The 25,218-nt window shown below is 47.0% G+C and overlaps 1 protein-coding gene across 2 annotated transcripts in view; it reads right to left on the bottom strand.

Annotated features, from left to right (window-relative positions):
- Positions 1-19,390, bottom strand: part of Xpnpep1 (X-prolyl aminopeptidase 1) — a 50,454-nt gene extending 31,064 nt beyond the window's left edge. Inside the window, exons 1-3 of one of the 2 annotated variants that reach the window (XM_051199611.1) lie at positions 19,294-19,360; positions 12,013-12,101; positions 4,989-5,113 (exon numbers count right to left, since the gene is read on the bottom strand). In XM_051199611.1, the coding sequence (XP_051055568.1) occupies positions 4,989-5,113; positions 12,013-12,101; positions 19,294-19,325 (246 nt within the window). In that variant the 5' untranslated portion in view covers positions 19,326-19,360. Of the gene's footprint in view, positions 1-4,988; positions 5,114-12,012; positions 12,102-19,293 lie in introns of both variants that reach the window. The other variant, XM_051199612.1, reaches the window with a different exon arrangement.
- Positions 19,391-25,218: the final 5,828 nt, after the last annotated feature.

The following is a 25,218-nucleotide window of genomic DNA, read 5'->3' as shown; positions in this document are numbered from 1 at the left end:
TGAACAAGTCACACACAACGCAACCCTTCCTCCCTGTTCTCAACGTCCTGGCAAGGACCCAGAGCCCCACTTAGTGGAGTCGTCCCAATGGGACAGTGCCTCTGACAGGGACCAAAGCGAGGAACCGGTTCTGCCTGCAGTTGCGTCTTAATCACCGTGGACCCCTCACTTGCAGACTCTGAGCTGCCAGCCTGCATGGCTCACACCTGAAGCATGCCCTGATGCTTCTCCTCCCAATCTTTGCTCTCTAAGACGAGAACAAAGTCTCTTCACCCAGGATCTGGGCTTCCATCTTGGCCTATCAACAGGTTTCCCCGACTGTGTCTTCCTCCTCCAATCCAAACTCAGGAATGCCCTACTAGTCATATTACTTTTTTGTTGTTGTTATTCCAAGATCCTTACTGAGTTCCTGCTAATAAAACCCTCAACTCAGCCAGACATGGTGGCACCCTATAATCCTTGCAGGCTGGAGAATCAGGAGTTCAAAGTTACCCTCCACTACAACACCAAGTTTGAGACTAGCCTGGGCTATAAGAGTCTCAAAAAAAAAAAAAAAAAAAAAAAAAAAACCACCTTGTGACTATGGGAGTCAAGGTTACAAACAGGAATAAATGACTGACAGGTGGCCCTGACCTGACTGTGCCTACAGTGTGTTTTTCATGGATGTCTGTCTGTCCGTCTGTCTCACCCTCTCTCTCTCTCCCTCTCTACCTCTCTCCTCGAACCAAATTCTAACTGCCCACAACCCAATTAAATGTACTTCATCAAGGAAGACTTCCTTAATCCTACTGTCTTAAAGATCTCTCACCTAGGAATGCAACCCATACTAACACCAGCTGATGCTGAATGACAGCAGCTTCTGGACACATGGGGCTACTAAACAGTTAAAAAAAAAAAAAGTAGACTGAAAATGTTCACTATTTAATTCTATCTCACTTTAATCAATTGCAATGTAATTTTTTTTTTTCACAAGACAGGTCCTGGCTGTCCTGAAACTCACTCTGTAGACCAGGATGGCCTTAAACTCACAGGGATCCAACTGCCGAGCACTGGAATTAAAGGCCCCACTACCCAGCAAACTGTAATGTAATTTTAAAGCAGATATTCAAGATTCGATTTTTAGAAAGCCTCTAGGTATGCTTAGAACAACTTGGGTATGAGAGTCTACTTTGTCAACTACAAATTTAATGAAAGGTAAGTGCAGACCAAATACTCAAAACCATAAATTCAAACTGAGGTGTTTCATAAATATAAACTGCCATGTTTGAATAGTTCCTATAAAAAGTAATCTATACTCCTTATACTGATATATTAAAATAAATTTTTCTGCTACACTGGAGTAAATAAGTTATTAATATTTTGCTACCTTATAGTATGGCTAAATTTTTAAAATTATACATGCCTCAAAAGATTCTCCTGGACAGTGCTGGCTAAACCCTTCCCTATGACGTGGGATTTTATATTTGTGTTCACATCTATAACCGTGGCTTGTCTATTTTTTTTTTTACTCTTATTGGCATCTACAATGGTGATAACAGAAGCAGCTCACACAGTGAAATCTAAGGGGCAGGCCTGCTTTAAGCTGACAGCAGTCCTGTGACTCACGTCACTGCCCCCTTTCTGCAAGCAAGCTGAGACTGAACTCTAACAACTAAGTGATTGGTTAAGTGGCAAACGGGACATCCAAGCCTTGAACAGATAGTCCCTCGGGCCCACCTGGGAGCCACCTGCATCTGCATTAGTCCAGTGTCAGCCCCTGAGCAGGCAGGCAGAAATGGCAAACAAAGCTCAGCCTCCTCTTCTACAAATTCACGACAGGCAGCTGAGCTACAACAACAACAAAAAAAAAAAGATGAAAAAACAATGGTGGGTGGGGGGTTGGAAGGTCAACAGGAGTCAGGAATACAGCTGGGTGTGGTCTGCACCTGCCACCCAGCAGTCCAGAGGCTAAGCAGTGCAAGAGGACTGAAAATCAAGGGTTCAAGCCAGGGACTAGACAGACAGCTCAGCAGCTAAAAACGATTGCTGCTCCTTGCAAAAGAGAGTTCAATTCCCAGCATCCACATTGGGCAGCTCACAACCACAACCACTTGATCTCAATTTAAAAAAAGGAATATAAGTATATAAGTTTATGAACTCTAGACAACAACTTCCTCAATTAGTGACTAGCGCGGTGAAAGCCTGATTTATTATTTTCAGGATGTCACTAAATGACGCATTTTCCTGGGGTTTGCGCCTCAGCCTCCTTCCTGAAGGAAAGCCTTCAACAATAATATTCCAGTAAAAGCTGAAGGGCAGAGAAACCAGCACCAGCCTGTCCTTGGCCAGCCTTTACCATCACTCCCAAAGGGCATGTTAGGCCACATCTAATATCAGAGGCAGAAGCATCTAGGATTCAATGGCTGGCAGGAAAACCAGCTTTGTCATAAAGGGAAAAGGCTCATGGCCAGCACCAAGGGCTGAGGACAGCAAGGGAAACTTGGGCTGGCTTAGCTTCAAGAGTGCTCTCGAAGAAACAAACCCAGACAGACAGACAGACAGACAGCTGCACACATAGCCTGAGCCAGGCCTTTCACTTTTATAACTGGAGGTGCCCTGAGGCTCAGTTCGTTCCTCACTGGGCCACTCTTGGAGGTTAAGGGTCACAAATAAAGTAGACATGTCAGGAAGAGATGAGGGAGGGGGAGCAAACGGAACAGGGAACGAGAGGGGTGAGCAAGAGGGAGAGGGGAAGCCCTCATCACCCGCCAGCTCCTGTCACATGCCGTGGAGCCTGAGGACACTTAGGTCTGCAATCTGGTCACAAATGGCACACACGTGACTCTGGTCACATGAGCACCTGAAGCAGTCAGACTCCTAGAACCCAAAGTACAAGGGTGGGTTACAGGAGCAGAGAGAGCGGAGGGAAACAGAGGAGGGGCCCTTCCGCAGGCAGAGCTTTCATCCGCTTTGCAAGGGGAAAATTCTAGAAATCTGCTGTGCACCTATGTGTGCATGTTGCTAACATTACAGTACTGCACATTCTAAGCGATTATGCTGGGAGGGTCTGTGTGATGTTTTCACCACAGCTCACTTCACTGTTTACTTAGATCACAAAAAATGATTTGTGGGACATCTGACAAGACACAAACAGCTCAGAACACGCGCAGAGAGCTCCTCTATACACCACACACAGAGGATGGATCTGAGCTTGCAGCCACACCTTCACTGGAGCTCCCGAGTGGTAGACCCTAATCACTTATTTGTTCCACGTGATGTTGGGGGAGGGGCACAAGAGCCGGAGGAAGGGTTTCCCGCAATCGCATTCTCTCTTGGGACTCTGGACCTGGAATGAAGGTTGTAGCAAAGGCTAGTATCTTGAAAGTGAGAGATAAGGAAATGAAAGCCTGGCAGTTTATACTCCCTGCTCTGTAACCCGCCTGTTAGCCCAGGGAAAAAAAAAAAGGATGCAGAGCCAAGGGTGGCAACTCCCGGGTTAAGAACCACTGCTCTAACTCTCACATGGCATCCTTATCACCCACGGTGTCTCCAAGCAGGTTCTGCTACTTGCGATGGAGGAAGCCTCCACCCTGCCTTTACACACCGATGCTTTTGGGACTTCGGCAGGGAAACTGCCACACTATCTAAGAAGCTGTCCGCCTCCCTGGTTTCGTTCCTCTTAACCCTCCTACCTGGAACCCCTTGCCTTCTCCTCCCCCATTCCACAGCCCACACTGTATCTACCTTTCCACCTGTAGTTCGACTGCTGAGTTCTCTCCCTCTCTCTCTCTCTCTCTCTCTCACACACACACACACACACACACACACACGTGACCATCCTCTCCCGCCCCCCCCCCCTTCCACAGCCTGGTCAAGCTTTCTTCACAGTAGTTACCACACTCTGCCTTACAAGAGACACACGTGTACATCTGTCTTAGTGTGTGTATGTATGCCTGTGGGTGATCACACATACATACATGAAGGTGCCTGCAGAGGCGAGTGCAGGTATCAAATAACCTAGAGCTGGAGTCAAAGGCACTGATGAGCCACCTGGCACGGATGCTAAGCCTCAAACTTAGTGTGCTGGGAGAGCAGCTACTGTTCTTAACTGCTGAGCCGTAACCGCCGAGCCGTACCTCCTGCCCATACACAGACATCTTAACCCCGCTACTAAACCGAATCTTTTTCTTTTTGGTTTTTCAAAGACAGGGTTTCTCTGAGTAGCCCTGGCTGTCCTGGACTCACTCTATAGGCCAGGCTGACCTTGAACTTAGAGATCCACCTGCCTCTGCCTCGAGTGCTGAGATAAAGGTGTGCGCCTCCACCACCAGCTGATTCTGAAGGTAGAAAACAATTCTCCTATTTACTAACCGCTGAGGTGGTGCATTACACAAAAGCAAAGAATGGGAAAGACAAACATAGTTTGTGCCTCAGTGGGGAACAAAGCACTTTGTAAGATGTTTCTTCTCTCACTAAACTAGAACCTCGGAGACCAACCTTCCACCTTTGTGGCCCTTTACTAACATGTCACAGGGTGGAGCCTCACACCTTCTGGCTTGTCTACATCAAATTAGCCCTAGAGTCCATTCATTGCCACTAAGATGGAGCTCCATGGCGGCTTACTACCTATTTTGTAGCATTGCCAGACGGGTAGGGCCATCTGCATAGGCACAGACAGGCAAAAGAGACAATTCTCAGGGGATCATAGCATGGCAGAAGCAATGGGACAGAAGACATCAGCAATGTAAAGATGCAGAACTTAATGCCCTTAACCTGCCCACTGATGTCTTCACAATTTAATGAAAAAGCTAAATTCACTGAGAACAAGGAAGCCAGAGTCAATGCTGCAGAAGTACAGTGAGACTTAGCAGGTGCCGCTCCTACGACAGGCCCAGAAGACACATACACGTATGGGCTCACAGCTACAATTCTATAAACATGTTAGAGCTGGCGGAAGACTAAAAGGCGAGGTGGGTGATGGAGCCTATTCAGCCATCTGCACTTGGTACCTGGTGAGCATCTCCAGACGGGATGATATAAGCCTGGATTGGTTCTGCCACGTACTCAGCATTCCTCATTGCTTGTCGCAGCTGCCGAAGCAGCTCTGATGTCACCTTTGGAGCCATCCTGTGGTCTGCAAAAACAGGAGAGTTTATTCCAAAACCAGCCTGGCCCCTGTAATTGAACTGACTAGTAGTTCAAAGCAAGCTAAAAGAGAGTACCTCCCACATCCCATCCTCCCACACCCCATCATCCTCCATCTTCAAACTGACTTCACTACCATCAGACCAAGACTGAAGCAGCCAGACACTTATGTGTATAGTTATTAAACACTTCCAATAGCCATGGTAAGAAAAAGTCTGCCCCTAAGACTCACTTCCCGATTATGCTGCATTTCTAGAACATTATTCTGAGGAGATGACTAAACAGGTATATAAATATATAGGTGTCAACCTTTGTTTACAGCTGTGGAAGAAACAAGAATTATCAGCTAGATAAACTATAATGCACAGAACACTAAGCAGCCAGGAAAAATTATAAAGACCTAGGAAAATATTCCATAGATGTGTGGAATGTATACTAGAATGATGTCTAGGCCTGGTGGGTAGTTAAAAACATATTTTGAAAGGGCATGTGAAGATTATTCTACTTTAAAATTGGATTTTAAAATATATACATGCACAAAGAAGTTTCCAGAAGGACATCACCCATGTGCTAAGAGTGTTTACTTTGTAAGTTTGGTGTTTCTATTGTGACAAACCACCATGACCAAAAGCAACCTGTGGGGTAGAGGTTTATTTGGCTTACACTGCTACCTCACTGTTCATCACTGAAGGAAGTCAGGGCAGGCACTCAGGCAGGCAGGAACCTGCAGGCAGGAGCTGATGCAGAGGCCATGGAGGCTGCTGCTTACTGGAGTGCTCCTCATGGCTTGCTCAGAGTGATGCCAAAGTGCCAAGAGCAGTGGTGATAAGTGCTCAGCTCTAAATGGGACATCTGTGTCACCCTCTCCACAGCTCAGGGATCATCACAGGAGAGGGAACCTAGAGCATCCAAGAGCCAGAGGATGGAAAAATGTTTTACATCTGAGTACCTTTACTCTCACTAACTCACTGCCCCTGTGGTTATCTACGCAAGACCTGCACAGGCCTGGGCCTGTCGGCAGATAAGGCCCCACCCATCTCCATGCCAGCTGGTTTCTAGGAGGGGGCTGTAATTTTCTTCAGTGATGTAGCCACTGATAGTTGCCTATACTTCAATAACTCACGCATACTTGTGCAAGCAACTCATTAACTGAGCAGATCACACAACCCATAAAAGATATGAAAGTAGGGGGTAACAATGAGAGAGTGGGGTAAAAATCACTAAGAACTATGTGAGTGTAAATAGTCCACTTTTTATGATTTATCCATGTACATGACCGTGTTGCCCACATATACGTATGTGTGCCATATGCATTCCGGTGCCCTTGGAAGTCAGAAGGTGGTGGCAGATGCCCTGGAATGGGATTTACAGCCAGCTTTGAGTGTCCACGCAGGTGGTGAGAATCAAATCTGGGTCCTCTGAAAGGGCAGCCTGAGCTGTTAACTGTCAAACCATCTCTCCAGTCCCTGCTTAGTGGGTTCTTCAAAAAGACCCTTACTCAACAGATACTGACTTCATCCAATAGATACGCCTTAGCCGCGATCCCATAGCAACCTAACCAATGATGTCACAAAAGGCCAGCAGGGTTGTGCTCAAGTACACAGTCAGTCCTCAGCCCACGGATTACTAGCATAAAACATGCCTAGAGTGCTAGAAGTCAGAGTGGAATGATAAGGGATTTGGGTTTTTTTGGTTTGTTTTTGTTTTGTTTTGTTTTGTTTTTGGAGTTGTTGGCTGCTGCTATGGTTGTTGAAGACAGGGACTAAGTATGCTGGAATGGCCTCGAACTCATAATTCTGCTCAGTCCTCTGAGTACTGGGAACTACATACCCAGCTCAAAAATATTTCTTTTAATTTCTAAATTATTTGCTAGAGAGAGAGAGAGAGAGAGAGAGAGAGAGAGAGAGAGGAAGGGGGAGAGAGAGAGAGAGAGGAAAGGAGAGAGAGAGAGGAAAGGAGAGAGAGAGAGGAAAGGAGAGAGAGAGAGAGGAAAGGAGAGAGAGAGAGGAAAGGAGAGAGACAGAGGAAAAGAGAGAGAGAGAACGCTGGCTGAGCAAGAGCTGGAAAGAGCAAGATAGAAAGCCTGAGTGTACTTGATGGTTTCTGCTTAAGTGCCCTGGTTTCCCTGGATGATTAATTGTGATCTGGAAGTGTAAACTGAAATAAATCCTTTTTTCCTCAAGTTGTGTTTGGTTGCGATGTTTTCCCAGCAACAGACAAGTAAACCAGAGCACCAGCCTTGGCTTCTGAGACAGCCTCTCTCTATCCCTGGATGATCTAGAACTTACTATGTAACTCAGGCTGGCTCATGTTCACAATTCTCCTCCCTCAGTTTCCCGAGGGCTGGGATTGGGGGCGAGTACTACCATGTCGGCATATACAGTATTTTCACTGACCCCCAAATTCATCCGTGTTCAACCTACCCATCCCTCACTCTCCCCCAGGCCCTGACAATCTCTGATCTTCTCACTACCTGCAGAGTTGAGACTTTCTCAGATTAGTTAGCCAGAATCCTATAGTAGGTAACCTTTTCAGATTGGCCTCTCTCACTTAGCAAGATGAAGAGTATCCCGTATCTCTTAAGGGTGTGCTATCTCAACTCTTTTTAGTTTTGAATGCTATTCTAGTAGCCAGCTGTACTGCAGCTGATTTACTCATTCTGTTGAAAGACATCTAGGTTGCTTCCAGGTTTGGAAAACTGAATGAAGCTGCCATAAACAATCAATCATGTGCAATCAATTATGTGGATATACTATTTCAATTTATCTGGGTAAATCCCAAGGAATGTGAGAGCTCAATTACATGACAAGCATTTATTAGAATGTAAATAACTTTCAAACTGCTTTCCAAAGTGGCCTGGCCATGCTTCACCAGCAATGAACCAGAGATCCTGTTGCTCCACATCCTTGCCAGGATTAGACATTGTTAGTGTTTGGGATTTTGCAATAATGAAACATCCATCAAAACCAACCTGATGCACGGTTATGCATAATGGGGTTCCAGCGAGGCAGCTACGTCAGGGGCTTTTCAAGGGCAGACATGGTTGCTGCAGCTTACACGGCTCTTAACTTCTTTTTCCTTCCTCACCACCAGTACCCTGGGTTCTTACACTCCAGTTCTTATGGTGATATCACTTCCCTACAACACACCTCGCACCAGCTGCGTGACCAGCTGAAAACTGACCAGTTCATCATCTGCACAAGGACATCCTCGACAGCTGCACTTACAACTCAGAGCGGAGTTACTCAAAGGAAGAACTCCTGGAGATCACGTCCATATCTCTCACATTACAGCTGCTGCTGGAAACTGGCTTCACAGGGCTTCCTTTCCTGTTCCCTCGTCTACTTAGCCTATACCAGCTCATGTCTCAGAGAAAGGGAGATCAGGTGATCTGGTCTGAAGCCAAGACCGGAGGCCCAGACCTGTAAAGGAGAATAAGGCAAAGGGGCCACAAGTCCCTGGCTTGTCTGGGCAAATTAGTGATAGGATATACTGCTTCAAAGAAAAAGAAAGAAGGCTGTGGATAGCTGGGGGTGGGGGGGTTACAGTTCAGGGAGGGGACACAGCCCAGTGGTGCGGTACTTACCTAGTATGCACTAGGCTCTAGATTCTATCCCCAGTGCCACACACATACACACACAAGAAGTATCTGGACTGCTAATGGATTTGTCTCAGAAACAAGAGTATAGCTCAGTATTAAATACTTGTCTAGCACCATGAAGTACTGGGTTCAATACCCAGCACTGCTCCACTTCCTGAAAAATCAAAACTCTCCTATGGGATCCAAACTAAACCCCATGTGGATTCAGAAGAATGCCTGAAATCATGTCTGTGACACTTTTCTGAGTTTCAGAACAGATTTAATATACTTCTAATTAAACCCCATCGCACTGTGGTCAGGGGAGGGGGCGTCTCACTCTGTTACCTATGTGAGTCTAGCCCTCTTACTCAAGAGCCCCGCCTACTGCAGCTTCCTAACAGCTGGGACTACAGGCAGGCACCACCCTGGCCTGTGGTAACATCTTCACACCAGGCCAAAATAAAGACTGCTTCTGGAGCGCCGGCTTACCCTTGGCTGCACATCAGAACCACCCGGGGAACTTCTGACTTAACTGGTGTCGAGTGCAGCCTGGGCATACGAAATCTTAAAAAGCAAATATCTGACAGAGTTCACCGTACTTTCTTTTAAGATCGGTCATTCGTTTTCTTACAGAATTTGGCTAATTTGGGCATATTGCAAGGTGCGGATTTTAGTGGCACCAGCTGGGAGTATACAGCACAGCGACAGATGCACCCACACTGGCAGTTACTAACCTCACGGACAGACTTAACACAGCAGCAGTGGTCAGCAGCTCAGCTGTGAACTGAAAGGAGCAAGACCAAGGGGGTGTGGTCATCGCCATCCTCGGCTTCCTACTCTCCACGCAGTCTCCTCTCCTCCACAGCCTGGCCCCCATCACTGCCATGCCTCTCTCTGGTTGGTATATCAGGCCATTCCAGAACCATAAGCATCACCGATGTATTACAAGAGTGAGTTTCCTCCACCCACCGTGTCCTCTGCTCCCATCACGACTCTCCATTTCCCCTCCTTCCCTGCCTTCTCATCGCACTGGCTGTTGCCTCGGGTCAAATGTAGACACCTCTGTCACCTGTATCCTTGAGCGCGATGGGAAAAAAACTCCCAAAGGGACAACCAACGGCTTTGGTAAGGGGTAGTGTCGGCAGCAATAAACGTAGAGACCACAACATCAGGCAATGGCAGGCGTCAAGCAGAAAGAGCTCAGCCAGGGACTACCACTGAGGAAAGAAGGCTGACCAGGCTATGAAAGCGACTGATGGCTGAAGAGGGGACGCTGAGGGTACCTAGCACCAGTGTGCATCCCAGCCACTAAGGGGAAGCAGGAGGACGTGACAGTGATGGCTGGTAAGCCTCGAAGGGTAGTTCTGACGAAAACAAGTTGTTCTAGGAGAAGCATCATGAGTATCTGCAATTATTAGGGTCTGAAACAGAATAAAATAAGGAGAAATGCAATGGGCTAAGTAGGGTAACAGGTATGTACCCTGCTTTTCCCCCAAAGCAGACACCATGTCATTTCTGTATCCGTGCATAACTATGCACATTTAGATGGCTGAATATCACGGTGCTGTGTCTATGATCTTTTCAGAAAAAGGTGCATAGCAGTGAAATGAAAAGCTAGGAACTTAGAAGATGCCCTATTATAACATCTCACTACACATCCTTTTATTTTTTTTAGAAATGTTAGCAGCTGCCAAGAGCTGAGCAGCGTGCAGGGAAGCGGAAAGCCGAGGGCAACAGGCCGGCCCATGATGTGACACCAGCCCCCACAGCCAGGTATTTTTAAATCATGCCTTAAAGAGAATGACTCGCTGAGAAGCCTCCTGCATATGAAGTAAGTTTAGACCTGAAGCCTTTATCACAAAAGCTTGTCCCCGCTCACACTGAAGGCACAGCTCATTTCCCTCGGTGGCAGCTAGCACTAAACATGAGCAGTGTGGAAGCACCACCAGGAGGAACTCAGGAAACATGTGAGTCCATCCGCTCCTGCAGCTCCAGCTGCGGTTCCCACCCACTTGCTGTACGAACAGGGGGCTGCTATCTCCAAGCTCAGCATCCCAGACCATGCATCCCAGACTACACTGCTGTCTCCGCCTACATGACTGGGACAGCAGCGAGCGCTCTGCATATGTCAGGGACTGAGTCTCACTATGACTCTTCCAAGGAAGATTTCAGTGTTCCCACTTAAAGGTACAGGGGTTAGGAGTTGAGGAATTGCCCGAGTCAGCTGAGCCACCAAGAGCCAGAAGCCAAGGTCTAGGCAATTCTCTAGTTCATGCTCCATTACACACATTGCTAGGGGACTCAACTGAGGATTACGTGAGCCTATGAGCAGTGTGATCAGATCTCCAGCTGGCATCTACTGCCTTAGCTCCCGGGAACTTAACTTCCGTCTCACGGCTCAAGTTTTCTTCCAACTCCAAACGGGATTAGTTGAGTCTTTTACGCCCTCCTTCCTCTTTTTTCCTACTTCTTTCCTCTCTTCTTCCTAACGTAGCTCAATCAGATGAGCTGGATCATCTATTTTTAGATGGAAAGTTGCACACAATACCATTAGTATTCCCACAGCCGCTTCAGGATGGAGGGCACCCTGCAATGCTGCTAGGGAGGCCTCAGTTTGCTGTGGCTGCCCTAGGACAGGAACACAGCCATACAGTCCTTGTCGGAAATCAGCTTCCTAGCACCACCGGATGAATAACTAACAAATTCTAAGATAAGAAGTAAGGTTAGTCTTGGAAATCCACCCCCCCAAAAAAAATTCCTAATTGCATACTCAATTTATAATGCACAGTAATATATTTTCTCATTTCAGAATCTGACAAAAGGGTGAAAGCTAACTTCTAAGATAATCAAAAGGGATTGTATTAAAGATAAAGGTTGATACTAGAAGAACGAGAAGACATTTCAGTAACAATCTCCTCCACCCACCACCATCACCATCCATCCCCATATGGCCCAACGGGTGAGTGCTTGCCACCAAGCCTGACTTAAGTTTCGGTCCCAGGACCCACATGGTGGAAGGAGAAAATCAATTCCCACTAGTTGTCCCTTGGCCTCCATACATGTGCCATGACATATATACCCCTACATATATACACAATAACATATATAGTACAATAAATTTAAGTGGTAAAAATATAAAAACAGTAACTGATCTGACAGAAAGCCAGAGGACACCATGGACTTTTAATTTCCAGACCCTCATCTTAGCCACACTTAATTACAAATCCCTCAGCCTCTCTTCCCGGGCAGAGGGTGGGACAGGAACTCTTGTGCTATTCCATCTAATTTATAAGCGAAATTGTCGTTACCTCTTTCCACACTCTTGTCCCCTGAGGGTGTCACCTCGTTAGGTTCAATTATCCTTAAATGTCTCAGCTGAAAATCCTGGTGATGCGCCCTTAAAGAGAAAGAGCAGAATGCTGCAGACTTTGGCCCCAGGAAACGTGGCAAGGCTCAGTCAAAAGCGGCGTCCGCTTGGCTGAGCAGTCTTCCCGTGTGAGTCAGAACTCTGACTCTGGTATCAGTGATGGCACACCGGTTTCAGATGAACCACCCTGCACTGCGCACCCCAGAGCAGGGAGCACTTCCCCATGGGGCACATAGGGGACCATTGGCAAACATGTCCACAGCAGCCACACCTCCTCGGCTCACTGCCAACTCATGAATTTCCCTCAATTACATCTAATCCCACACTGGACTAAGATTTATCTTGCTACTATGTTCTCAGTGACTAGAGTTTTCATGTGTGCAAGGTTCTACCTCGCTCCATCTCACTTTTTTCTGGTGTCCTGTTCTTTCACTCTGGTTTCAGTTCCTCCTGCTAGCAACTTGATCATTTTAGGCACTTACGGCACTTTCCACCTTGAAGAGGATCTCTCGGGGGGGTGTGTGTGTGTGCGTGTGTGCGTGTGTGTGTGTGTGTGTGTGTGTGTGTGTGTCGGGTGTGTGTGTGTGTATCTCTCGGGGTGTGTGTGTGTGTGTGTGTGTGTGTCGGGTGTGTGTGTGTGTATCTCTCGGGGTGTGTGTGTGTGTGTGTGTATCTCTCGGTGTGTGTGTGTGTGTGTGCGTGCGTGTGTGTGTGTGTGTCTCGGGTGTGTGTGTGTATCTCCCGGGGGTGTGTGTGTATATCTCGGGGTGTGTGTGTGTGTCTCAGGGTGTGTGTGTGTGTGTGTGTGTGTGTGTGTATCTCTCGGGGGTGTGTGTGTGTATATCTCGGGGGGGGGGGTGTGTGTGTATGTATGTGTGTGTGTGTATCTCTCGGGGTGTGTGTGTGTGTGTGTGTGTGTGTGTGTGTGTCTCTCGGGTGTGTGTGTGTGTATGTGGATCTCTCGGGGTGTGTGTGTGTGTGTGTGAATCTCTCGGGTGTGTGTGTGTGTATGTGAATCTCTCGGGGTGTGTGTGTGTGTGTGTGTGTGTGAATCTCTCGGGTGTGTGTGTGTGTGTGAATCTCTCGGGTGTGTGTGTGTGTGTGTGAATCTCTCGGGTGTGTGTGTGTGTGTGTGTGTATCTCTCGGGGTGTGTGTGTGTGTGTATCTCTCGGGGTGTGTGTGTGTGTTTGTGTGTGTGTATCTCTCGGTGTGTGTGTGTGTGTGTGTGTGTGTGTGTGTGTTGGGTGTTGTACTCCTTCCTCCACGCTGGTGGCTCATCGAGAGCTTATCTTCATGGGCTGGGGATGCAGCTCAGTCGGTAGAACCCTTGCCCAGCACTCAGGAAACCATGGACTTGATCCCCAGCAGTGCACAAACCAGGCACGGGAGGACATGCTCAGAACTAGGAGTTCAAAGTTACCCCACACTGCGTAGTTCAAGATCAGCCAGGGATACATGAGAACCTGTCTCAAGGAGTTGAAGTTTATCTTCAGCCAGGCTCGAGGTACAGACCTACGATCCCAGCTCTCCTTAAGAGGCTGAAGCAGGAGGGGAAATTCTGAGCCCATCCTGGGCTACAAAGTGAACACCTATCTCAAAAAAAAAGAGGGATGGGTATGTAAACATATTTTAACCAGAAACTATCTATGAAAAACTATGTCCTGGTTCATACAAGCATTGCTATCACAGTTTGCCAACGTTCACATCAACTTCTTAGGCAAACCCTCTATAGGGCCCTGGATCTCAGGCACAAAGGCCTCTGTCTGGATCTGATACCTTCCCAGGCTAAGTTCACCAGCATCCCAGGCAAGCTTTAAGTACCCTGAATCTGTGGCACCTGAAAATTCTCCATCATGTTCACTTGGGTATTGGCTGAGAACCTTCCGGCACCCTGCATTGGATGAGACATCTGACTTGTGACGTAGGGCAGGAGAGACGGGGGGGGGGGGGGGGGGGACAGACACTGTTCTACAGAACGAGGAAAGGCAGGGAGGGCAAGGGAGAAAGTGCCCGGGAAGTGGGGGGAAGGCTGTCTGTCTGTCTGTGTAAGACAGCTGGCAGAGGTTGTTCTGATAACACCTGTCATTTTAGCAAAGAATGTTCTTTAAAAAAGTGATGAAGCTAGCCAATTCTAGAGAAGAACATTCCAGAAAAGGAGAACAACAAATGCAATGGCTATGAAGCCTCTTCAAGGCTACAGGACAGAATGAGGCCTTGAATTTGTTGTCCAAAGAAAGACATGCCAGGGATCTCATGTTAAGAGCGTGTGACCTCAACAAAACACAGGAAAGAGCCAGCACAGGTTTACCCCAGGGACACAAGGTTGGTCAACACAGGAAACTTAATGTAAGACACCAGATCAACAGAATAAAAAGCAAAATCAACATCTCAAGACACGGGAAAAAAATCACTTGACAAATGCAATGCCCAGTGATGATAAATGCACTCAGTAAACTAGAAAGAAATCCCTTGAGCTAAAAACAAGATGGCTCCGCAGGCCAGGGAGCCTCCAGCAAAGCTGAATCACCTGAGTTTTATGTCCAGGGCCCACATAGTGGAGGGCAGACATGACTTCCCGCAGGTTGTCTTCCCACCTCCATATGTGCGCACACATGCAGACAAACGAAGTTTACTGTTCTTTTCAATTTCCCAACCTAACATCTAGAACTACAAGATGTGTGAAAACTGAATGCTTGCCCTATGATAGGGAAGAAGCGAGGCAGAGATTACGACTCTACACTGTATTTGTGGTTCTATCCCTGGCAAGAAAAAGAAACCAATGTATCCAGATCGGAAAACAAGTAAAGTCCCATTTGTAATGCCACTGCTTTGAGTAGACAAAACCCTAAAGAATTCACAAAAAGCTAAAGTAACTGAACTCACCAAAGGCAGCATGTAGAAATTAATTATACTTCCATGCCCTTGCTCTCAATATCAAAAATAAAGAAAAAGCCATGTTCAATAGCATCAAAAATAATAAAATACTTAATGCACTTAGCAAATGAAGTGTAAAAATGTATACTGTAAATTATGCAAAAGATTAGCGACATGAGTTAAATAAAACCTGAATATACAGATTCATGGGTTTGAAGACTTACTTATCATTAAGTTCATACACGCTGGGTATGATGGTACACTCAGAGGCAGGGCCCAGTCGATCTCTGTGAGTTAGAGGTCAGCCTTGTCTACACAGCAAGTTCCAGGACAGCCAGGGTTACCACAGAGTCCCTGTCTCAAAAAGAGAAAGATGTTATTATAAGATTGAAAGTCTCTATCAAAATTTCAGCTGGCCTCTATGCAAAAGCTGAGAAGCAGATCCTAAAACAGGGACAGAGATTAGCCAAAAGTGTCCCAATTACTTGACTCACCAATAACAAGATAACCATATATTTGAAAACGGTCCTCAAATGGTCAAAGGTATGTAAGATGTTCAACACTACTGAATGTGGTGGCTCACACGTACAATCCCAACACCCAGGAGGCCGAGGAAGGGGACTGCCATGAATTTGAGTCCAGAAGTGAGCAATTCTACCCTCAAAAAAAAAAAGAGGGAGAGGGAGACAAACGATGTTCACCATCATTCATCGCCTTAAGTCCCAGAACAGCAATGATGGTGGAGCTGGAGCTCAAGGAAAAGCAAGTGGCACTGGAGAAAGAGGAAAAGGGACCACAAGGATATCACTCCTCTCCCAGGGTGATCAGGGGCTGGAGATGACTCAGCAGTCAAGAGCACTGACTGCTCTTGCAGAGAACCCAGGTTCAGTCCCAGCACCCACACAGTGGCTCACACCTGCCTATAACTCCAGCTCCAGAGGGTTCAACATTCTCTTTTGTTCTCTGCTGGCTCCCACACATACATACACTCAGGCACATGTGCACACATGCACACACACACACACTAAATATATAGAATTTGTTTGTCTGAGACAGGGTTTCAGGTAGCTGACTGGCCTGAAATCACTATGTAGACCAGGCTGATCTGAAACTCACAGGATCCACCTGTCTGTACTGTACATCTTGAGTGCTGGGATTAAAGGCACAGGCCACTAAAAACTAAAAAAACAAAAAGAACCAAAACCAGACAGTAACAAGTATAGATGTAGATGTAGCAAGCGGGAACCTTCAGGCACCGATAGTGGACATGTGAATGGATGTTGTGGCTTTGGAAACAATTCAACAGTTCCTTTAAAAATAAAATATGACCCAGACAGTGGTAGTGCACACTTTTCATCCCAACACTTGGGAGGCAGAGGCAGGTGGATCTCTGTGAGTTCAAGACCAGCCTGAACTAGAGTGAGTTCCAGGATAGGCAGAGCTATATAGAAAAACTCTATCTCAAATAAATATAGATAGATAGATGATAGATAGATAGATGATAGATAGATGATAGATAGATAGATAGATAGATAGATAGATAGATAGATAGATAGGGCTATCCTACTCATGCAGTTCCACTGGTAGGCATGTACTCAATAAAACTGAAGACACAGCTTCACAAAAACTAGTTCACAGGGTTATAGGTGTGGCTCAGGGGTAGAGCACTTGTTCAACATGCAATATGCATAAGACACTGGATTCAACCCCAGCATTGAACAAAGAAAAAGTAAAAAGATAAAATTATGCTAAGGTAAAAACACAGTGTATGATTCTATTTATATGAATGGCCAGGATGGGCAACCTAGAGACAAGGTAAACTTTTAGTTGACAAGGCCTGAAAGGAATGGAAAGTTAGGGGAATGAAAAGTGAGTCCTGATGGGGACATGAATAGAGTGGGAGCCAGGGTAGGGGGAAAGGACCTGAAGAGATGGCTCGGTGGTCAAGAGCACTTGCTGCTCTCTGCAGGGGGCCTGGATTGGCTTCTCAGCACCCACGTGGCAGCCTACTGTCTTATTTTAGTTCCAGGGATCAGATGCCCCCTCATAACCTGTAAGTTCCAGGGATCGGAATCTAACTAGTCAGTTCCAGGGATGGGATGCCCTCTGCTGGCCTCCAAAGGGCTTCTGCCTTCATGTGGTGCACATAAAACTCGTAGGCACACACACATATACACTTTTTTTTTTAGGAAATGTACAAAAACTTATTTGGGGATAAAAATGTCCTAAACATCAACGACAAGTATACAACTCTGTGATTATTAAAATCACCCCACTATTGGTCAACAAATACAGAATCAGAGTCCAGGCCTATCAATGTCTCCCCATCCTCCCCCCCCCCCCCAGTGTTCTACCCCTTCCGAGAGCTTCTGAAGCCTCGACCTTCTCCAGATCATGAGGAGCCAGGAGGCACATAAGTGGGAAACAGACCAGAGTACTCCCTGCTCCACCTTTGTAGACTGTGGTTATGACCAGAACTACTTAAAACCATACGTTTGTCTCCCTCTCTCCCTCTTCCTAAAAAGAAATCCCGAGAGTTCTAGGTATTCATCCAAACTCCCTTCCCAGTCTGTGATAAGAATCACACAGCTCTAGTGCCAGAGCGGAGGTCAAATGGGAACCAAATGCTCAATTATACCCAGTGAAATGAAACAAACAGGACAAGCTCTTAGGATGGAAACTGAGCCCACACTGTCATCCACCACACAGAGCCCACCCTCTGGACTTGAGGACCACATTCTCCATTTCAGCCCAAGGTTTAGAATGAGTGTCCATCACTAGTGTGCCACACCATGGATGCAGGCTTGATTAGTACACTCCTCTGGTCATGATGACTAGTCCAGATAACATTTAAAATCCAGTGAGCCCGGTGAGAATAAGATCCAAGACGGTTTCTGTGTGACTGTCAGCCTCGGAGTCTCATCACCTACAATAAGGAAAAGTCTGCCCAAGCAAGAGCTGAGCAAACTGGGGCCAGAAGGACAAAGGTTTGGACAAGTGTGAGGCCAGTATTGGCTCTTCTGCCTGTAACGCCACTAACATCACCTCAGCTCCATTTTACCCCTTCTACCAGTCCAGTTTACCTTCTTAAAGTTTGTTCTGAAAGTTTGTTCCCTGGATGGCGCTGGAATTCTACCACTTCAGGAAAGCAGCCTGGAGCAAAAGGCCTTCCTCTCTTAGACGGCCAACCAGTGTTCAAAGACGACCACACACACACACACACACACACACACACACACACACACACACACACACACACACTGTCGCTCGCTCTTCGGATCCAGCAATGCCTATGGTTTGGTCCTCAATGCCTCCTCTCAGCCTCCGGCATCACATCATTACCCACTTGCCTAGCCTGACTTCCGGCAGAAAACTTACAGGTAGGGTGTATCCACGTGGACAGTGACCCACACCCCTCCATGGTGCACATGTTAATTTGTGGTCGCATTTAACATGCTGCCACAAGACCAGATCCGGTCAAGGTAGGGCTGAGATGTGTCCACTCGCAAAACTCAAGCATAATATGGTCAGAATTCCACAAATAAGTCGGGCTGCGGTTTCTCATGAGTTGCCTCGAGCCTCAAGTGGTCTTAGAGGATGAGTAAAACCACTGTGGATTGCCACAGTTGTAATGCTGGCCTTTGTGTACTTACATTTCCCACTTGTAATAGCTAAGTGTGCCTGGCTTGAGAGGAGAAAAAAAACTAAAACATGTTCAACACGAGGCTGCGAAATATCCCTGCACTTCCTGTGTCCAAGAGCAGGTTCCTGGTGGGATTTTCCGGAAGGCTGTGCCCGTCTATTTCCTGACACTGCCCCAGAGACCATTTGTGTGGGGAGGGCCGGCCGCACGGCTGCCTGACTCTGCGGAGGGGTTGGATCGAGGGGTAAAAATGCAGACATCGGAACGGGCTGGGTTGTAACTTCAGGTTGCCGCGGGGGGTGGAAGGGTGAGGGCAGGGACACAACCACCTCTGGGTACCCGGGGTGGATTCAAGAGGGACCAACTTCCTGCAACAGCAGCAGGGCCTTCCCTCCGGCTCGGGGTAGGTGAAGATCGCGGCTCGCCCCGGCCGGGCGAGGCAGCTCCTCCGGCACTCCGGTCCCGGGACGGGCTCCGGCCGCCCGGAGGTGCCCGCCGCCCCGCCGGAAGCGAGCTGAGTCCTGCCGGGCTGCACGAATCGACCCCCGGCTCCAGCTCGGAAGGCTGCGGCCAGTCCTGGCCATGCCCCGACGGCCGCCCGCGGCCGCTGCTCGCCCTCTCTCCCCTACCCTCCCGGGTGTGCAGCTCGCTCGCGCGCCCGGACGCCGGCCGGCCTGGCCAGCCGGCCGGCTCAGCCCCCTCACCTTACTCGCGGTGGCTTTCTGGAGGCTGCCATTCGGCGGTGACGTGCCCCAGCCCACGTCAGGGGAGCGCAGACCAGCTGATCGCCGGCGGCAGGGCGGGCGGGCGCGCGCACCGGGGCAGGCCACGCCCCCCTCTGTGGCGTGCTCACGCAGGGCCCCGCCCAGGCGGCGGCTCCGCCCGTTCGCTGGAGGGGGCGTGGCCGGGTCTGCGAATCCCGGGCCCCTGCAGGCTGCTGTTGCCGGGGGAGCACGGTGCCCTGTGCAGACAGTTAGGAAGAGGGCGCCCTGCTGCCGGCTAGCGAGGCTGCTGGGCTTCCCGGGAAGGTTCCAGCCTTAGGGTCAGTTTAGACGAGTGGGTCGTGGCCAGCTTATTTTAGGGTCCTGGAGACACAGGGTCGGGATATAACTTGCTGAGACTTTAGAGATGTCACCCAAATGATTTTTTTTTTTCAAACAACTTCAAAACCTGCTCACTTTCAGTTAGGTAACTAGCTGAGCCCTTCAATGTTAACGTGGCCAAATCTAGCTCCTAACCACACACACACACACACACACACACACACACACACACACACACACAATGTTCTCCAAATAGGGACTATTCCATGTTTTAAGGGCAAAAATCTTAAAGTGATGTCTGCCTTTTCCCCAGTCTATGTCCCATCTGCCCAAAATCCGCTTGCTTCTGGCTTCAAAATAGATCCCTAACCCACCCACTTTTTATCATCTCTGTCACCTATCTGTGTGACACCTGCACACAAGCCAGAATAATCAATCCTACCCCGAGGTTCCCTGTGGTGTTTGCTGTAGTCAATTTATCACACTCTGAGATTACCTGGGGGAAACATCCTGGTCTTGTCTGTGAGGATTATCTTGAGTGTGTTAACATGGGAAGACCCATCTTAACCCTAGGCAGAGGATCCTGGACAATAAAAATTGGTGAAAATGAGCTCTCTGCTCTTGACTATGGATGTAATGACTCCAGTCCTCTCTTCTGTCCACTATGACTTCCTGCATGATGAACTACAATCTGGAACTGTAAGTCAAGTAAACTCTTCCCCCTCAAATTCCTTTGCCAGAATAGCTTATCGCAGCAACAAGAGACTAAGACAGTCCCCATTTCATTCAGGATGAAATCCAGGCTCACACCTAGCTCACTGCTGGCCTTCAGGATCTTTAAAAAGGTTGAGGACACTCACAGCCCCTTCCAGTATCCTCTTCAGTGAAACCACTAAAAGCTGTAGGTTTCAGAGCCTGCTATTTTCCCCACAGCTTTTACCATTTTTCACATGACTTTATCTCTTAAAGTATATTCTGCCCCTTTCTACACTACACACTTGCCATAGCCACCACAGCAATGTTGATTTGGGGGCGGGGTGTTTAAAAATGAGCAATCGCTGGCATTGAGTAAATTCTCACATGGTTTTTTTGTTGTTGTTGTTTTGTTTTTGTTGTTGTTGTTTTTTTTTCAGAAATGAATGTCCCCAGATTGCACACTAATCCGAAGCAGGGACAGTGGCTCTCTTGTTCATTGTTATGTCCCTAGTGCTTATAACAGCACCTGAAACTAAATGAAATTGGCCACATATTTTAAAACTGATCAGTGCCCCCGAGTCCTAATACTCCTATGTCAAACAGGTTCCACTGTCTTCTGGTACTGAAAGTTCCAGTTCACGTTGAGTGAGCACCTAGGCAAGCCAGGAAAGAATGTACGTGGTACAGCATGTCTCTTCATTTCCTCAAGTGCATGGAGCCAAAAAGACAGACTGTAAACAAAGTGCCTGGCTCCTGCCCACACCCAAAAGAACAGCGAGGGAGAAAACCGGAGGTACCAGTAGGAGTTCTAAATGAAACCAAAAGGCAGCCAGCAATTCATAGTCATATCGCCAAGGAGGAAGGAGCTGGCTGAGAGTTTGTGCCACTGGCTTTAGACTTTAAAAAGAAGCATGGGCATTCCCTGAACTAGACTTGAATTCCTGATTGCGAGACAGAAAAGCCGCCACCATGGTCTTGCGGTTCTTTGGGGAAATCCCAGGAAGAAGACTCTGAGAGTAATTGCCTGAGAGTGAGAGCAGGAAGGGTTAACTGTGGTTTGGGTCTGTAGACCTCTGTGTAGACACTCTGCACAGACTGATTGCTATCTGTGTAGCCCACCACAACCCAGTGAACCAAGAAGCTATTTGTGCTCATTTTACTGTTTTCAAAGACTGAGGTTTTCAGAGGTCAAGTGCATTGCCTTGTGATGAAAATTACAGTGTACACTCTGGCATTCGGATGTTCTTAGCTCCCACACACAAAACAGGTTCTAGGTAAGGGGTCCTTGATGTGGCCTCATCCAAACTGCTAGCCTACTTAGTGGAAAGAGGGAGGCAAACTGTTGTAGCATCTGAATGCAGATCAGATGGGTCTTAGAAACAATAAATTCATGAAACCATTGTAACTCAAATTGTGCCCACTCCCACCCACCCACCCCCAAAAAAATCATAGACTATCCCCAGTTCCTCTTATCTGATTTGGGGATGTGATAATCCTTTCAGGACAGACAGGTTCCTACAGGGAATGTCATCTGAACATGAAGGGGAAGAGCGGAGTGATGCTCTATAAGCCACGCTCAGTGATTGCCAGAGGACACGCAAAGCCAAGAGAGAAGCATGACCAGATTCTCCGTGGAGGAAAATAAGTGACCCCCATAGATCCCTTGATCTTACACATCCAGATTCCAAAGCTTTATGACAGTAAGTTTCTGGGTTCTGAGCCAGAAGTTTATGTCAGCCGGTTATGAAAGCTCTTAGGAAAGTAACAGAAAGCAAGTTCTAAAAGTGCAAGTGTTGTTTGGGCCGCCCACCATTCACTCTGACAGCCATGCTCTCCATGGAGCTTGTCACTGCTACACTCCCTCTTGTGTGAGCTATCTGAATCCCAGGGAGTACTGTGTGACCCAGACACAAACCAGCAATAACAGGCGTGAGCCGAGTTTGCTAGGGGACGGGTGGAACGCAGTTAAGATTTTCATGGTAAGGCTGGAATGACCTTGCTCTCCTCTGCCAGGCAACAGCAGTTCTGTACTCCTGAGCTGAGGGCTCTGCATCCGTGCTCTTCCAAAGGCACAAAGGCAGCCGAAGGAAGCTTGGACAGGGGAGAGAAACAGCCCTGAGCCCTGAGTCTTGCTGGGCGGGCCTTGGACCACATCTCCCGTTACAACTTTCAGACGTCAGCCAAAATATTCCCTTTTGTCCTTAAGTCATTTTGACATTGGTTTTCTGTCACTTCTGATTAAAAGACTCCATATGGAATCCTTTAATCACTTGCACAGTTGGATTTTATGCATGAATAACTACAGCTTTATTAATAATCGTGAACTAACAAATGAAAAGAGTTTATAAAACAATTTAACATCCCATTTTTACAATACGAAACTGTAGACTTGGATATAAACTGTTATTATAGTGTAAATGATGATCTATAGTTTCTTGGAGTTTATTTTGGTCTGGCAGAAACTGAAACTTTCTCTTTCCCCTGTTTTCTTTCTTTTTTGTTGTTTGTTTTGTTGTTTCTTTCTTTCTTTCTTTCTTTCTTTCTTTTTTTTCCCTATACCTGGCTAAAGAGACAGTTCATAAAGTAAAGAAATTTGTCTCAAAGCCTGAGTTTGATCTGTGGTCCCAACCTGCTAGAATGAAAAGTTCTTCTCTGACCTACACACACAGTGATGCATGCTTGAATTTATATAGACTTTTTTTTTTTTAATTGTAAGTAAAAGGCTGGGGATTTAGCTCAGTGGTAAAGTCTTTGTCTTGCATGCATAAAGCCCTGAGTTCAGTCTCCATTGCAGCCCAGAGGAAGGAAGGAGGGAGGGAGGGAAGGAGGGAAGGAAGGAAGAAAGAAGGAAAAAAATTTTAAGTACTTATTGTGCCTTTCTCTTTGGGAGGCAAAGTGGGAGAAACGTGCCTCTTCCAAATCTTAGCTTTCCAATCAATAGTGATTCTTCAGGAATAGAATTGATAACAGGTTAATAAATATCCTGACTATGTACGGATGGAGGCCATGGCAAAATTCCTTCAATAAACTCCCACATGAAGGGACATTGAAAATGAAATCCTTGCAATAGATCAAATAAAAACTCAGCTTCTGAGAAGCGTTTTTTTACTTTTCCAAACATTTCTATGTGCTGTATGTAATGAAACTGATAGTTATAGGAGCCATGATGGGTGAGGCCCTCACAAATTGATATAATATGCTTTTTTTTCTTTTGTAGACTTAACTAGAAGATAGGCTTATGGTTACACCCTAGAGAGGAATGGGAGAAGAAAGCCAACTCTCGGGATAGTGGAGTCTGCCAAAACAATGTACTGTAAATTAAGGGTGGGAGAAACGCTTGGCTGAGTTCACAATCTACTCACCCTTTGTCTTCAGTGAAAACTGAACTCAGACCTTCTGATATCTGAGTTCCATTTGCTCTTGGCAAAGTTCAGTTCTCTGGTTCAAATAAAAAAAAAAAAAAATTTTTTTAAACCTTATGAGGCCCACTGGGTTTCTTGAACATCAAATGGCTATTGCGAAAGCAGCATTTTGGTGAGCTAAGTGTGACTGAATTGCAATCATACAGAGTAAGTACTCTCTCGATCACACAGACCCTCCCATGTTGCTGGGGGAAAGGCTGGGGTATTCTTCTTTACAGTATTTTATCTTCTTAAGGAGCCGTCCAGTGGAGGGAGGCCTTTGCCAAGTAGGAAGAGCTGTTGATGACATTGACTTCTCCCGGTGCCTTCCTGGTTACACTAAAACACAGGCTGTGGACAGAGTTAACATGGCAGGAGGAGGTCGGGAGATGATCTCTAGTCCTGGTTCTGCCACTAATGGGAAGGATAGCTTCAAAGCAGGGGCAACACTTCCCTTCCCCGATTCCCTAAGGAGTGTACTCCTTGAACTCTTCCAGACCTGTGCAGCTGTTAAGGCCTAGGAAGGGAATCTGAAGTCTGGAGAGAGGCTCTGTGTGGCCTCCACTGGATTCTTTTATAACAGTTTTATTGAGGAAATATTCACATTCCATACAATTAGCCTGTTTACAGGGTGCAGCTCAGTGGGCCTGGGTTGTTCACAGCCATCACCACAATCAATTTTAGGCAATTTTCTTCATCCCAGAAAAAAAAATCCAGACCCTTTGAATTCACTTTCCACCCTCTACTCTCATCTTCCATAACCAAGGGAACCACTAATCTGTCTGGGTAAATTACTTATCTAGGAATTGTATATAAATGATATTGGATATCATGAAAATTTTTTGACTGGCCCTTTTTATTTAATATGTCATCTTTAAGATTTTGGGGTTCTGTTTTGCTTTATTTTGTTTGTGTTTGTATGTGTGTGTGTGTTGTCCTTGTTGTTGTTTGGGCTTTTGTTGTTTTGTTTCAGGGTTTTGTTTGTAGTTTCATTTTTCAAGACAGACTCTCTCTGTGTAGTTCTGACTGTCTTGGAACTCACTCTGTAGACCAGGCGGGCCTCAGACTCAAAGATCCACCTGCCTCTGCCTCCCGAGTGCTGGATTAAAGGCGTGCGCCACCAGGCCTGGCTTTGCTTTTTACTTTTAACTACTTGTATTGTGTCTGTGTAGGGGTATGCATATGTGAGTGCAAGTGCCCTTGAAAACCAGGAGAGGGCATCAGATCCCCTGCAGCTGGACTTTCAGGTGGCTGGGCATGCCCTAAAAAAACGGCGTTTCAAAGTTTACCCATGTTGTAAATAACGTCTCACACAATGGGGAATCGTCTTCACCAGTGAACGGACATCTGTGTTGCTCCCACGTTGAGGGTACAGGAGTACAGTGGTTTGAATGAGCACGTTTCTCAAAGCCCAGATTTTGAATGATTCAGTGTAGGGGTGTGACCCTGATAGAGGGAATATGTCACTGGGGGCAGGCCCTAGGATTTC

This window comes from Phodopus roborovskii, unplaced genomic scaffold (genome assembly GCF_943737965.1).
Source record: "Phodopus roborovskii unplaced genomic scaffold, PHOROB, whole genome shotgun sequence".
NCBI classification, from domain to species: domain Eukaryota; kingdom Metazoa; phylum Chordata; class Mammalia; order Rodentia; family Cricetidae; genus Phodopus; species Phodopus roborovskii.
This window is presented reverse-complemented; position numbering and strand designations above follow the sequence as displayed.